Here is a 16,834-nt window from a genome sequence, read left to right on the forward strand (position 1 = left end):
ATAGGAGGCTGAGGCAGGAGAATTGCCTGAACCCAGGAGGCGGAGGTTGCGGTGAGCCGAGATCGCGCCATTGCACTCCAGCCTGGGTAACAAGAGCAAAACTCCGCCTCAAAAAAAAAAAAAAAAAAAAAAGAAAAAGCAGAATGTGTCTGAAGGGGAGAGCAGGGCCAGCTAAGGGGGTAGATGGAGCTAGATTTAGCAGGGCCTTTTATGCCCTGTTAAAGATTTAGGACTTTCATTCTCATGCACTGGGAATCCATCAGTGTTGAGTAGGGCATGGCATCATGGGATGGCATTTAAGAATCACTCTGCATCCTTGGAGGAGAGTTGACTGAAGAGGCCAGCAATGAGTCTCCTGTCCCTACCAGAGGGAGAGATTTATGAGATTCTTTAGCACAGGGCTTGGCAATTAGTAGGAAGTCTCCTGCCCGTAGTTCTTCTCTACAATCAAGGTAGTTGCTAGCATCTTTCTCAGCAACATTCATTATTTTTGCCCATTGCACTTCTGTCTTAAAGGCTCCCTTCTTTTACAACACTTACTTTTGCTCTTTTTGCCAACCTCTGGTATCCTTTATGATCTGGCTCAAGATTTATACCCTCCAAGAAGCCATCAGCAACTGGCTTTATTCTACATCGTCACTGTCTTTGCTCTCTATGCATAGTGAATGACTTAACTGTCATATTCACCATATTCCTCCTTCCAGAGTCTACTCCAGCACCCCACTGTGGCTTCTGTTCTGCCTAAATTCCAAACCCACCATGACTGAGACAGATTTCACTGACTAGATAAAGCTTCAATTTTGAACAATGGAGTGCCAGGATCTTCCTCCATCTACTGTGGCCCTGATATCTATGTTGCAGTTGTGACCTGATGAAGTATAATGTCCCACTGCTGACTCCTCAGATCTCTGTATTAGTCTGGACAGGCTAGGTTTTGCTGCAATATCAACTTATGTATTACAATGACTTATGATAACAAAGGTTTATTTCTTGCTCATACTACCTACCTGTTACTGGTCACTTATGGGCTCTGTTCATTTAGCATTGTCCTCATTCTGAAACTTGGGCTAATGGAACCTGGCCTTTTTGTAGAACGTCATCTTTGATTGTGGCTCATGACATGCATCAGTTTAAAATGTCTGGCTTCAAATGATAAATACATCTTTTGCTTACAACTCTAGCCAAAATAACCTGAATTCAAGGAGACTGAGAAGAAACACAGAGGCTAGAAAGTGCAACCTTATTATGTGTGGAAAACGGGAGAGCTAGAACATTTAACAAACAACATAAATGGCTAGTATTTTCATTCTTGTCTGGAGATCAGGACTCAACCCAAATTCTATAGTGCCTCAGATCTGATAATAATTAATATGCCAGAGGTTACAAGCCCAAGCCCTCTCTGTGTGACTCAGTTTATGCACCTGACTTTCTCCTGGGCTTCCCTTTGAATTCAACTCTAGTAGCTACTTTTTCTCCACTGTTCTCCAACAGGGCTGGAAGTCTTGCTTTGTCCTTTTCCAGTTTCCATTTCTATGGGCTGGAGGCTATTCCAATGCTATAGCCCTGCTCCCCTTGGGTAGACCATGACGTAGATGTCAATGAATGCCTGGATTCTTGAGGATTCTCTAATGAAATTGCACCTGTAGAAGGCCTTGATATCTTTGGCTTCTCTCATGTTGATCATTTATTTCAACCCTTGGCAGAGATTCTGAGTCTGCAAAAATAATAAATTTTATCTTCTCCTTGAGAATTCTCAGCCTGTGATGTAATTTGGGTCTGAGTTTCAGCAACCTCTTGCTAGTGGGCAGGCAAGTTTTTAGGCATTACCACCACCCGTTTCTTGCTGTCAGTAAACAATCATGTTGTCTTAATATATTGAGATGTGTTGGCAGAGTCTCTGGTTGATTTCTGATGTTTTTCCTATACATAAGAGATTAAGATTCTAAATATATTTTCGTCTCCATTTTCCAATTTTTTTTCTCAGCATCTAATGTGGCACAGTAAATGTACTAGGAATTCAATAACTATTTCTTGAATAAATGAATGGGGAGTCACAAACTTATTAGGACTCAAAGTATCACTAAATGCTTTGATATTTCATCAGAAAAATGGGGTAATGATATTTAATTCAGGAAGATACTAGGAGGATTAGATATGATCAGTGTGGTATGCTCTGGAATAGGCATTCCTCCAAAAGAAATGGCAATAATATCATTAACAAGGTGTGGCTGAGTCAGATGCCACTCAGCAGCCGGTTAATGTGCCCCAGTGACATTCTTCAGCAAGGGATGAAACATTTATTTTCCTACTTCTCACCCACACCTGAACTGCTCTCCTGTAGCCTTTTCCTTAAGTCAAGGAAAATAACCCTTAATTTATTTAAGGCACATTTCTGGAAGTCATCGGAGGGGTATGACAGAGATGATTTCTTGAACAAATTTTCAGATAGTTTTGTTTTCTTTACTCTCCCACTTGATCATTTTTTCACATAGTCATTTTACTGGCTTGACATTTACTTGACATTTAACTTTCACACATTTTGAACAATTATCTTTTCAAGTTTAAATTGACAGGAAATGTAAATCTGAATTCTGTACTGAAGCCTTTGAAATCTGGTATCCACTTATTTCATTACCATTTGATCACTCAACACAATATGATGAACTATAATAATGGCCCCCCTGGCATCAAAAAATTGCTAAAGATAATAGAGCTGGGGCTGTCATATTGGCTCTCATCACATTGAAAAATCAAAGCAGAGAGACAGAGGTGTTTTGATTACTATCAGTTCATGGGGAAATCTTAGACACAGAAATGTTTGATGTGGGTAACATGATAAATAAATCTATTTTATTGTATCTTTAGGACTACGGTGTACTTCATTTTATAATGCTAGATGACATATTAACAGACTCTACTTTCCTTTGGCTAAAAAAAGAAACCCTGTTATTGAAGGACTGTCAATTATTCTTAGTTAATGTAGACTTCCAAATTTTTTGGCTTAAAATTCTGCAAATATAGAAAGATTTTGTAGGAGATATTCAGCATACCAATGAGAGATAGGTGTATTCTCTTTGCACATTGTAATAATCCAGGTGCATTCTACTCTAGCGGTTGGTCTGTGATGTAAGATTAATCAATGAACAAAATATGTTCTTTGGAAAAATAGTGTAAGTTTGAATTTTACACTGAAAATTTAAGAACATGGTAATTTACATGTGCATTCCTTCTTTGGCTCTTGCAATGGTTAATCAATTAATGATGGTGAGAAAGGGACTTAGATATTATTTTGTCACTGAAAGAATTATGTATATACTCCATATATTTCTGAAATAATGATATGCTTTTCTGGAATTCTACCTACTTGGTGGTTATGAAACTCCAGTGCAAAATTTAAATATTTGTATCAGTATCACAGTGCTATGTTAAATTTTAAAATAGCTCAACTAAAATATATAATCTATTCAACTGACATATGTGTTCACCAGAGATATTAAATTGATTTTTAAACCAGTGGTTTACTGAGTGGTATAGGTTAGTACTAGTGAATCTTCCAACTCACATAGGTTCCTTATAGCTAAGTGACAACCTGTCTTGTTTGCATGAGATACTGTTGTCTCTGTGAAATTACTGCTACTGCCTCCTTTTACTTTCAAAAGGCATTTGTGTGTGTGTGTGTGTGTGTGTGTGTGTGTGTGTGTGGTTTAATATCCAAAACATTACATTTGGCTTTTGCCTTTTTATTTTCTTTAATCTTTTAAATTATATTTTAAGTTCTGGAGTACTTAAATGTGCAGGTTTGTTACATAGGTATACACGTGCCATGGTGGTTTGCTGCATCCATCACCGCGCCATCTACATTAGGTATTTCTCCTAATTCTATCATTCCCCAATTTCCCTACCCCCTGCTATCCTTCTCCTACCCCCTGACCCCCCAACAGGCCCCGTGTGTGATTTTCCCCTCCCTATGTCCATGTGTTCTTGTTGTTCAACATCCACTTATGAGTGAGAACACACAGTGTTGGTTTTCTGTTCTTGTGTCAGCTTGCTGAGAATGGTGGTGAAGTACATGAACACTCTACTTAAACAGTCCCAGAATCCATTGTTTCTGACTCTTTTTGGACCAAATTTCTTCCCTAGATTTTTCATGACTCTTTTGTACTATAGGCCCCAGGGCTGTTTTTCTTTGCTTCAGTGGATTCCAATGGAAACTTTTTGCTGAAGAATGCATTTATAAAAGAACTTTAAAAAGGATTAAAAAGTCTTAAAATACATAATATTTGCTCTTTTTCACCATTGAACAGTCAGCACTTGGCACAATGCTTGGCTACAGTAGAGACTCCATAATTACTTGTTGAAAAAATAAACCATTTAAAAACTTAATCATTTTTTATTTAAGAAAATTCAAGTTTCTTCACACACACACTTTTCTTCCCAAAGATACTGAGCTACTTCATGATTACTCTTGGAATCATTGCTTAGTAAAATATTTCTCAAACATTGTTTGAATAAAGATTACTTGGAATTTGATCAAACAGGACCAGAATTCAGATTCCCAGATCCTGCCCCTGCGAGCCTGGTTTTGTCTCAGATAATGCCAGATAAATAATAGGCATTCCATCTAGGATCCTCTCTAACTCTAAGTCTTTGAAATCTTTGTGTGTCTTTAATTTCAATAATATATTTCCTTGACTTCCTACTAAGCTGTCCATCTTTCTACCATGTCAATACTAATAAAGTAGTTGTGGAGAAGATATTAGACTGAAAAAAAAAAAAAAAAAAAAAAGCCAAGTTCCACTACACAACTGGCTCTTACCACTTCCTCTCTCTGGGCACAAATTTCCTCAACCTTAAAATGACATGGCTGAGCTACAAGATCTCTCAGGTCTCTTGCAACAGATAGTTCTTATCTTTGAAGCCTGACAGATGTCTGATCATGAGACATTTTCCACAAAATAGTACAACTACTTTGTCTTTGTTGCTTCATTTGCAAGAAATAATCTGTGGATTAACTACTACTTAAGAGATATTTCAGTCTTTTAGGTTATTAAACACCATTCTTCACAAACAACTTTCTGTACCAATTTTATTTCAGATTCCCTAGATACATGTATTGGGAGAGGACTGATAATTTTCATTTCAGAGATTAAATATTATCTCTTAACTCTTATCAATTGTCTTTTAGATCCTACCAAAGATATTTCTACAGATAAGAAAAAAGCCTTTGCTTTGGAGTATAATTTTTAATAGTTGGAAGAGCCTCATCTGCCCACGTGCCCTGTTATTAAGTCATAAACACAATCAGAAGTAATCGTTTGGGTGGCCATGCCAATCGGAGCCCCTAAGATGGGAAGAAAAAGGAACCCTGGTGAATACATGTGCAGAGATTTGTTCCTCAGATTAACTATCAGTGCTGTATTGGAGCTTGAAGAAGACTAAGCCAAGTCAGATTAATGTTTTTCAGAAGCAGAGAGAGGAAGAGAATAGACTGGAAAAGTTGTAGAGCATGGAAAGGCACCCAAGAAGGTCAAGACTTGAGCAGTGGGTGGTGAGTGTCTAAAAGTTGTTTCCTCTGAAAGTTATTTCCTCTTCTTTGAGGAAAAAACAGTCACATGTGGTTAGAAGGAAGCAACAGAAATATTAGAAAAGAAACAACAGAAACGTTCACTTATTCCCGAATTCTGTTTCTGTCTTGGGCTGTTCTAGAGGTCAGAAGGAAGAGGCCTGAGAGATGATGTGATAGGGAGAGAAGGAAGAAATGTATGTGAAAGCAGTTTCTTTCTCCTAAGCAGGCTGTTTGGGGAGGAGTATTGAGAGTGTAGTTACAGAAGTGGTATTGATTTTCTTGTTTCTTTACATGACTACTTAACACTGTACTTCTTCCCTGAAGGCGGATCCCATGCAAAGAATAATTATTTATTATTCAGTCTAATCCACACTGGCACTGATGTCTCATAGTAGATTTACTATTAATCAACTCAATTATTTCTCAAGGTTGCAGGTATAAAGGGCAATGAAGAGGCTGAAAAATATTTCCGGAGTTAAGCTTGTGATATTGGCAGTTCAAGAATGGACAGAAAACAGGGGAAATACGTAGTGAATAGTGAACGCTCTGGAAACCAGCAAGTGAGTATTGGTGGCACCACTGTGATATATTCTGCTAGTCCACAATCTTAATTTCAGTATCTATGAAACCCTAATTTTTAAAAATTATAACATAGTTCTTCCCAAAATGAAATTCTTAATCAAAATTTTACATGGAAGCCAATTTTTAGCTACTCTATTACAACTTCTTAATTAGAAAACTTGTGTTTTTTCTGTATATCAATACAAGCATAGTAGAGAAACTTATTTTAAATAATCACTGATCTAAGATATTAGCAGTTTTGGGGGGTAACAATTTAATGATATATTTGAGTAATACTTTACAGTTATTATATTTTAAGCATAAGACAACACACATAAGTCTGATTGAATTAGCAAATTAAACTTTTAAAACATGAAGTGTAGATTTTTGTGTTAACTGCCAAGATTGTTAGTGTAATATCCAGATTTATCAGAACCCAAATATTTGTACCTATTTTTGGGAATCAGAAACGAATCTTGTAAGTGGAGTTGAGGCCTAGGAAACAAATGATCTGGCAAATCCTTTAGACTGGCCTCTACTTAAGTGCTTATAAATTTCTTTTTTGGTAAAGAATTGTATTTAGGTAAAATTTTAGAGTACAATTACATACAACCTTGTTTATTGTTTAGGATTTTAGAAGAAACAATTTAGCTCTGTATGTTTTATGATTGCATTTTTTGTAACTCTTCATATCTAACTAGAGTCCTTGATATTGGAAACAGAAATGGAAATATGCTGAATGAAATCAGTATAAGTTTGAATGGATAGTTATGTTTTGTGAGGAAAAATGTTTTTCTCTCCATGCGCTAAGAAGGAAGTTATAAGGCAGAGAAACTTCTCCCTTGATTCTAGGTCCGTACCCCTCTACCCTGAAGACAGTCTTTATGGTCTGTCTACCCTTGCAAATCTGTCACTGTGTCTTCACACTGTCAACATACTCAAATGATAATAATAAGGAATTACATACTCATGGTAATAGTAAGGAATTAGTCATCTGGACTGTTTTCCCAAACAATGCTGTTTTCAAATAAAGGTTACATATTTTAACACTGACTGAATATTTCACTTATATCTGTATGTATACTTGGATGTAGTGACAGAAACAAATGTTTTTTTCATTGACGGCCATTTTAATCAATGGATTAAATAGAAACTGAAGGCCACATAAAAATAAAATTTAGGAGTTTGTTTTTCCCTCTTAGGAAACAAAAATTGGTAAATTAATCTCTTTATGAATAGGGAATTTAAAATTTTACTCCGTGTGTATAGCTAATGCATATCAGATACATGATGGAAGTTATTGGCTGCTACCAAAAGCTAATTAAGTATAATTCACAGCTCCCTAACTGATCAATTGTTAACTTTAGAGACAACTTTTAACTTTAATTTTTAACTTTAGAGACTGACAGGAGAAACTGAGATAGCAAGAATTATGTTACCCATAAAGCTCCAGTGTGGTAGGTTCTCCATTCTTGGTATAGATACCCACTATCTTCCTTCCTTTATAAAGAACTTAAAAGAAATTCAGGCAAGCTAGTCTGGAAAATGAGGTTTGATTTAATTCTAAAAGTTCAAAAACAAAAAACTAAGTTCATCACCCTCAGTTTACTAGATAGCTGAAGAATAAATGAAGCTTTTAGAAAAGATGAATTTTTGTTATTTTTCTCAAAGTTTCTGATTGAAAAACAGATGGAATTTTGTTAAAGTACCTGTGTTTATCCTATTTTATCTTATTTAATATTGTTGAATAGCTATTTAAAAAAATGTTCTGGCATGCTATTGTACCTTAAGAAAAATTAGACTCTGGCTAAGTCTTTACACCCAGATATATTCCTTCTTGACTGTATTTAATCACAATTAAATTCTCTTATTCTTATGTACAGTCTCCCACTGAGTAGTGTCTGCATACACATTTGGTTTGGTTGTTTTAATAAAATTTAGAGATTAATTGATTTGGCAACGTCAGTAGCTTTTTAAAAATCCACTTTGGATTGGGCATTTAATCAAGAAGGTCAAGAGAGTATATTTATTTTATTTATTTATTTATCTTTTTTATTTTTTACTTTTTGAGACAGAGCTTCACTCTTGTTGCCCAGGCTGGAGTGCAATGGCATGATCTTAGGGCACTGCAATCTTCACCTCCCAGGTTCAAGAGATTCTCCTGCTTCAGCCTCCAAAGTAGCTGGGATTATAGGCATTTGCCATCACACTCAGCTAATTTTTGTAATTTGGGTAGAGACAGGGTTTTACCAGGATGGCCAGGCCGTTATCAAGCTCCTGACTTCTGGTTATCCACCTGCCTCAGCCTCCCAAAATCCTGAGATTACAGGCGTGAGCCACTGTGCCTGGCCAGGAGAATATATTTAAATAATATTCTTACCGTTCTATTAGAAAAAGGTTCTAGATAATTATATAATATTTTTCAATTGTAACAAATTTACATGGACCAATTTACAGTCCTTTGAATATCTAACAAAGATGATTCTCCTTTTTCTTAAAACTGTTTCTGAGATTACTTTTTCTTTCAACCTCCCTTTAAGAAAAACCTAACCCGCACATTGTTTCACATTTGAACCCAACTTTTTAATGCATTTACTTAAAAAAAAATTTAAATAGGTACCCATGTACCAAATACAAATGGAGTCTTTCTCTTTTTTTGGAGGCAGAGTCATACTTAGTCACCCAGGCTGGAGTGCAGAGGCGCGATCTCAGCTCACTGCAACCTCCGCCTCCCCATTCAACTGATTCCCCTGCCTCAGCCACCTGAGTAGCTGGAATCACAGGCATCCACCACCAAACCCGGCTAATTTTTGTATTTTTAGTAGAGACAGGGTTTCACCATGTTGGCTAGGCTGGTCTTAAACTCCTGACTTCAGATGATCTGCCCACTCAGCCTCCCAAAGTGCTGGGATTATAAATGTGAGCCACTGTGCCCGTCCAAAGTCTTCTATTTATACCTTCTCAATAACACTCCCTTTATCCTTTGCGCTATCCACTCCGTGAAGACTGTGCTGAATATGGCTGTACCCAAACATTTTACAGCTTCTAATGCTTTTTATATTTGTATATAAATTCAAACAAGTCCGTGGTGTCTTTAGCCAATGATGGCGTACAATCTATGAGGTTAGAAAGAACAAAAAGAAACCAAAAAATGTATGTTGAGTAATCACTAAATGATGCATCTTCTATAGTTTTTCCATAGACTGTTAAGTTCTGTTGAGTATTGGATACTATTCATAATGCTTAGGCCACAGGATTCAGTTTTATATGGGGAATCTTAGTCAGTGAAGGGTGGACAAAGGTTACTCTTCTTTGTAGTCTTAAGAAATCCTGGGCATTATAACCTGAATAATGTAACCAGAAAATGTATGTTAACCTTCTCTTGGCTATAATCATTTCTCAGATTTTCCTTGTTTTTAATTACCTTGATGGTTTTGAGGAGTACTACTGGTCAGGGATTTTATAGAATTTCTCTACGTTAGGATTTGCCTGATGTTTTTCTCATGATTAGACAGGTGTACTGATTTCTTTAGGGCAGACCACAGAGTTAAAGTGCCATACTTATCACATCAAGGGTACATACTAACAATATGATTTAGCTCTGTTGGTGTTAACCTGGCCAAGGTGGTGGTTTGCCAGGTTTCTTCACTGTAAAATTACTCACCTCTCCCCCTTGCTGTACTATATTCTTTGGAAGAAAGTCAGTAAAGTGCAGCCCACACTTAAAATGTGGAGAATTATGTTCCCTGAGGGTAGATAATCTAGATAAATTGTCCTGAATTATTTTGCATAGGATACTTGTCTCTTCTCTATTTTATGATTTATTTATTTATTTATATCAGTATGGACTCATAGATATTAATTTTTTTTTAATTTGGGTGGTCCAATACAACTTCAGTTATTTGCTCACATTTTCTAGCTTCGGCTATTGGGATCTCTTTCAGTTGGCTGCTGCATATGTTTGACCTGTCCCATCATTGTGGGTTTTTCTAAAGGAGAGTGTGGGGACTTTCTTATTCTCTGACACTACAAGATACTCAGGGTCATCTTATATATTTCCTGCTCTAGCCCTAGAAACAGCCATTTCTCCAAGGAGCCCTGTGTCCTTTTATTGGGAATGGTATTTAAAAACCAAGATTATGCACTGCATGTTCTCACTCATAAGTGGGTATTGAACAATGAGAACACATGGGCACAGGGAGGGAACATCACACACCAGGGCCTGTCGGGGAGTGGAGGGCTAGGGGAGGGATAGCAGGGTGGGGGGATTGATGAGGGATAGCATTAGGAGAAATAACCTAATGTAGATGATAGGGTGATGGATGCACTAAATCATCATGGCACATGTGTACCTATGTAACAAACCTGCATGTTCTGCACATGTACCCCAGAACTTAAAGCATAATAAATAAATTTTAAAAAAACCCGAGATTTGGGTGCCAGGTATGCTTGTTGCTACTGGCATTTTGTTGCTACTGGGTCCCTCACCTGACAAAGCAAGGAGACATATGTGAATATACTATCCCATGCATATAAACATATCTATAAGTATTTCTATATGTAACTATGTTGCTATTAAGCTAAGCCTAAGTTTATATTGGTATCTCCAACTGTAATTCATCTAATCTCTAACTGTAATGATCCATGGAGCATTCTAGCCTCCGTTAATGAAAAAAGCCAAACTGTAACATATTTAAAAAGGTTTCTTCTGAGCCAAGTATGAGTGACCATGACTTGTGACATGGCCTCAAGAAGTCCAGAGAACATGTGCCCAAGGTGGTTGTGTTACAGATTGGTTTTATACATTTTATGGAGACAGAAGTTACAGGCAAAGATGTAAATGAATACATGTGGGGTATACATTGTTTTGGCCTGGAAAGTCAGGGCCTCTTGAAGTGGGTGGGATGGGGGAGTGAGTGTACACACTGGGCATAGGTGGATTCAAAGGTTCCTGATTGGCAATTGGTTGAAAGCATTGAGCTTTGCCTAGAGAGTAAAAGTCAGCAGAAAGAAAGGCTTGAGTTAAGATAAGGAAGATCGTGGGAGCCAAGATTCTTCTTATGTAGATGAAGCTTCCAGGTGGCAGGCTTCAGACAGAACAGATGGTAAATGACTCTTATCTGACCTTGAAAGGTGTGAGACTCAGTTAAATCTCTTCTGAATCAGGAAAACACCCGCAAAAGGAAGGGGATTTTCTACAGAGCACAAATTTCCCCTACAAGAGATGGCTTTGTAGGGCCATTTCAAAATATGTCAAAGCGATACATTTTGCGGTAAAATTCTTTTATTTCCATCAGTTCCTGCTTTCTGTCATGTGATGATAAACCAAGGTCAAGTTGGAGCTGGGTATCTCATTGCTACAAAGAATCTGTTTTATTTATCTATGACCTCTATTTTAATGTTAATTTTGGTCAGTTGTGCCTAAACTCCAAAGGGAAGAGGGATAATAAATTATGTCTGACCTGCCCTTCCTGTTGTGACTCGAAGTAGTTTTTCAGGGTTCTTTGGGATCCCCTTGGCCAAGAGAGGAGTCTGTTCATTCAGTTGGGCAACTTAGAATTTTATTTTCGGTTTACACTTTCTGCTCTTGCTTATCTGTAAACTTCTACTCTAACAAGGAGAAACATGGCTCCCATCCTCCCACTTCCATCCATTTGCTTAATTATTTCATTCCAGTATGCATGTTTGGAATTATTAAACTGTTCTCCTGTGGGTAACAACTGCATCAGCTATAATTCTATGCCGTGTCTAGTTTCTTTTGCTTTTAGTGTGACAGACTCCACTTGTTCCCAAAGTTCCTTTAGTCAGCACCTTTTTACTCCATCCACTTCAGTGAAGTTCTTGATTCTTATATTTGTAATACAGTCAGATTGTTTCATCCTACTTTGTATTCCATCTTGGGATTCTCCAATATCCTCTGTGATTTTCAAAAAATTTTCATATATTAGGTTTGTCCATGCTATAGCTTAGTGTACTCATTACTTTGAATTTTTAAAAATTAAGGTACAATATACTTTATGTAAACCGTACGTAAAGTAAACTTATATTAAGTGAAAAAGTTAATGAATTTTTACACACATATGCATACATATATACATCAAACACATACCTGTGTAATCATCCCCTGTAGAGTCTTAACTAGGGAAAAGGAGTCAGGCTGGTAGGACCAAGGGAAAGCAACAAGTAAGAGCAGATAAGCTGTAAGTCTGCCTTTCTTCATGGTCCAGGACACATAGCTGTCCTGTGCAAATAACTCACAATCCTCCTGCACCCAGCTGATCACCAGACCCCTGTAAGTTAGTTCATTGCAATCTTGGCATTATCAACACTACATAAACCCCTCTTCAGCACACAGCACAGGCACCGCCCTACAAAATCCCCAGCAAGCCTTTATCTCCTTGCTGTCAGCTCCTCTCTTGCTAACTTGCCTGCAGCTTCCTTACAACTTATTTTGCAGCTTTCTCTGATAACTCTACCTTTCTTTACCTACAAGTGTTTTGTTAAATTATTTTTACCCACTGTGCCACTGGCCCAGATAGTCACTGGTCACTCGTGACATCCTCTAGATCAAAATACAAAACATTTGCAACATCCAATTTTTTTGCACCCTGATTCAGTGCTCAGCTCTTTCCCACTTCTAAGCCTTCTTCCTCTTTCTCCTTCTATCTCCTGGGTCCATAAAATGGCAGAAACCCTTTGTTCCGTGCTTCTTTGGAAATGGGGTGACCCTGGTCTATGCTGATCCATGTAACTCTTGCCCAGTGCTGTTATGTGGAGGGAAAAAAAAGGAACATTATGGTGGCTGGAACCTTTTCCTCTTTGACCTCTTGCTTATACTATTGCAATAAGTGAATAAAGGCTTAGTATCACTTTTAGTTTGGTTCAGAGTCCTAATTGACCACCTGGACACCTAGCAGCTCTCAGCACCTATCATATGACATAGTCACTGTGTTCCTGCCTGTACATCCAAGAGCTATGAAAGCTATGTGTTCTCTAAGCCATGGACAAGGAAGTTCACAGAAGCTTGATTCATGACAAAAAGTGAAAACAACTCAAACATCCATCAACAGGAAAATGGATAAATAAACTGTGGTTTATTTATGCAAATAAAATATTTTAGAGTAATAAAGAAGAAGCAAGTGATACAGATACCGTGATGAGCAACATAAGCCACATACATAAAAGTACTGTATAACTCCATTTATTCAGAATTTAACAAAATACAAAACTAAGCTGTGGCAACAGAAGTAAGAGTGGTTATCTCTGAAAAGATGGGGTACTAACTAAAAGCAGTATATGATTTACGTTTTTTTCCCATTCTTTTCCACCTATAGGCTTTCCTGAGCCCAAGAAACCACGAAGCTCACAATTCAGCATGTCAGTTCTCTACATCAGTGGAAATAACTGGTGATGTTGGTACCAATTTAAGTGCTGTCTGCACCAGCCCAGCGACCCTTGAACACTCTGAATTTCTAAACAGAGAATTCCAACATTGTCAGGTAATACTTGGGACAACACTGTTTTCTGGATTAAGATGTAATCCACATGGAAATACTCTTGATCCAATATTTGGAGGAAAAAAATTCAGTCAATTAACATTAACATTTTTCTTTTGAGAAATCCTTTGAAAATGTTAAGTCACTGAGAGGGAATATAGGAGAGGGAGAAGATTTATGAGGCTGTTTGTTTAAGGAGTTAATGACCTTGATAGAAAGATAAAGACATGCAAGGAGTTTAGAGAAAATACGTGCAAGTCAAAGAAAATAAAAATTAGAGGCTTTTATTTTTGAAGTATTGACTAGGTGGCAACCTAGAAAATACATCGGCAGTGAATGATGTTGTTTGTAAACCTTGCTCAGGTGGAAGATGAAGTCATGTATTGAGGTCCAAGGCCCTAATCTGTGGATGATCTCTCTCACGCTGCCTTCCTGTGTGCTCTGAGCCTAACTGTGGGCTTTCTGTAGCCCTCCTGGCTCTGACCTCATATGCTTTCAACCTTGACTTAGATGGTTTCTATACCCTGGGAAGTGTAAAGAGTTTCTAAGAAGATATTTATTGTTTTTTAATTTGGAAAGACATTCATGAAAATGAGAAAGCATGAGAGATCAGTGGAAATTTCTTTGAACATTAAGGAAAACCAAAGTACAAGGTTTTTCCTAATAAAAATTAAAATTTGGGCCCAGTGTTTGTTATTTAAAATAGCTTTTGTGTTCATGTTTTATGCTCAATAGGCTCTTCCTGTTCACTGATTTGATAGAACCAATTTGTCAGACAGGGAGATTGCAATAAAGAGTTTTAACATATAGAGCTGGCTAAATGGAAGACCAGAGTTTTATTTTACTCATATCCACCTCCCCCCAAATTTGGAAGCTAGAGTTTTTCAAACATAGTTTGGGAGAAGGAGAGGTGGCTAGGGAATTGGTGCTACTGCTTGGTTGGGGGGGCAATCATAGGAGTGCAGGAAATGGTCCTCGTGGTCACTGAAGTTGCTTCCAGGTGGGGCTATAGGACCAGTTGGAGCCATCAGTCATCAGAAATTCAAAAACCTGAAAAAATATCTGAAAAGACCAATCTTAGGTGCTACAATAGTGAAGGTATCTGCAGGAGTAATTGGGGAAGTTGCAAATCTTGTGATCTCCAGAAAAGTGACAGATAATCATTTATATCTACATCTCAGCAGAATTCAGGCTCCTCTCATTCTCCTCACCTGGTGGTCTTTCATTAGCTTTAGAAAGGCAGTTTAGTTTTGGGGAAGGCCTATTATGCTCAGGAATTAGTAAGGACAGTTTGGAGGTTAAAAGCAAGAAGTTGGTTGATTAGATCACATCTCTTTCACTATCATGATTTCCTCATTGTTACAATTTTTGCAAAGTTGGTTTCATTTATACCTTCAATGAGATAATCTATTTCAAAATCTACAAAGCTGTAGTAATTGAAACAGGACAGTATTGGCACTAAAAAAGACAGATCAATTGAAGAAGGCAGAGTCTAGAAATAAATCCACACATTTGTGATCGATTGGTTTCAACAAAGATGTCAAGAACACATAATGAAGAAGAGTCTTTTCAAAAATGGTGTTGGGAAAACTGAATATCCACTTGAAAAAGAGGGAAATTGGACTCTTATCACTCATCATATACAAATACCAACATGAAATGGCAAAACACTTGAGTGTAAGACTTGAAACTATCACATCACTAGAAGAAAACATAATATAAGAAGGATAAACAGTGGCATTAATTTTTCACAAAATATTTATTTTTATCTTTAGTAATTTTTTAAAAATCTGTTCCAGGTGAAACAAAATTTCTTCTGTGACTGGTCTCTATGGAAAACCTTTCTCGCTTGTCTCTTAGCCTGTTTGATAACAACAGCAATTGGAGTACTCATAGTATCCCTGGTGTATAATGGGAAAAATAATAATGCCTCCATTGTTATCCAATTTCCCCAAAGCCATGGAACAACCTCATCTGCCACTGGAATAACCTTATCTACAGTTTCTCAACCTACAGTTACCACTATGATAATAAATTCTACCACAAAATCCACTTCAACTAAACCTACTATTATGAGAACCACTGCAAGCACTTCTATAGAACCTACCAGCACAATGAACTCCACTAACACTTCAAATGCAACTACAATATCACCAGCCACCACTTCAACTGAAGCCACGGCCACAACAAATGCAGGAATTTCCACAGAGGCTATAATCACAACAGCCACCACTACCACCTCTCCTAAACCCACAACCAAAACATCATCCACCACTACAGCAGAACAGTTTGCCACCACAACTAAAGGCAGTTACACTGAAGCAAGAACGACAAGAGCCAACATGATCACCTCAGCTGAATCCACAACCATAACAACAGACAGCACTACAACTGAACAGTCTGCCATCACAACTACAGGCATTTCCACTGAGGCTACAACCACAATAACCACCACTACCACCTCTACTGAACCCACCACCATCACAACAACCAGCACTACAACTGAACACTCTGACACCACAACTGTGGGCACCTCCACTGAGGCTGCTACCACAGCCACCACTGCTGACATCTCTAATGAACCCACCACCACAACAACAGCCAGCACTACAACTGAACAGTCTGCCACAATTGCAGGTACCTCCACTGAGGCTATGACCACAACCACCATGACTACCACTTCTACTGATCCTACCACAACAATGGCCAGCACTACAACTGAACAGGCTACCATCACAACTACAGGCACTTCCACTGAGGCTACAACTGCAACGACAACCACCACCACCTCTACTGAACCCACCACCACCACAGCAGGCAGCTCTACAACTGAGCAGTCTGGTATCACAACTGCAGGTACCTCCACTGAGGCTACAACCACAATCACCACTACTACCTCTACTGAACCTATAGCCACAACAACAGCCAGCACTAAAACTGAACAGTCTGCCACCCACAACTGCAAGTACCTCCACTGAGACTACAATCACAACCACCACCACTACCACCTCTACTGAACCCATAGCCACAACAACAGCTAGCACTACAACTGAACAGTCTGCCACCACAACTGCTGGCACTTCCAGTGAGACTATATTCACAACCACCACCACTACCACCTCTACTGAACCCACCACAACAACAGTAGCCAGTGCTGCAACTGAACAGTATGCCACCACAACTACAGGAACTTCCACTGAGGCTACAACCA

At 38.1% G+C, this 16,834-nt stretch overlaps 1 protein-coding gene across 1 annotated transcript; it reads left to right on the forward strand.

The window, feature by feature from the left end:
* Nucleotides 1-5,855: 5,855 nt before the first annotated feature.
* Nucleotides 5,856-16,601, forward strand: LOC116561684 (cell wall protein DAN4-like). The gene is made up of 3 exons (XM_032293549.1): nt 5,856-6,126; nt 13,462-13,626; nt 15,423-16,601. The coding sequence occupies exons 1-3, from the start codon at nt 6,070-6,072 to the stop codon at nt 16,599-16,601; spliced, it is 1,401 nt and encodes a 466-aa protein (XP_032149440.1). The 5' UTR covers nt 5,856-6,069.
* Nucleotides 16,602-16,834: the final 233 nt, after the last annotated feature.

The sequence above is a fragment of the Sapajus apella genome, unplaced genomic scaffold (genome assembly GCF_009761245.1).
Source record: "Sapajus apella isolate SASKATOON/1434 unplaced genomic scaffold, GSC_monkey_1.0 scaffold30, whole genome shotgun sequence".
Taxonomy (NCBI): domain Eukaryota; kingdom Metazoa; phylum Chordata; class Mammalia; order Primates; family Cebidae; genus Sapajus; species Sapajus apella.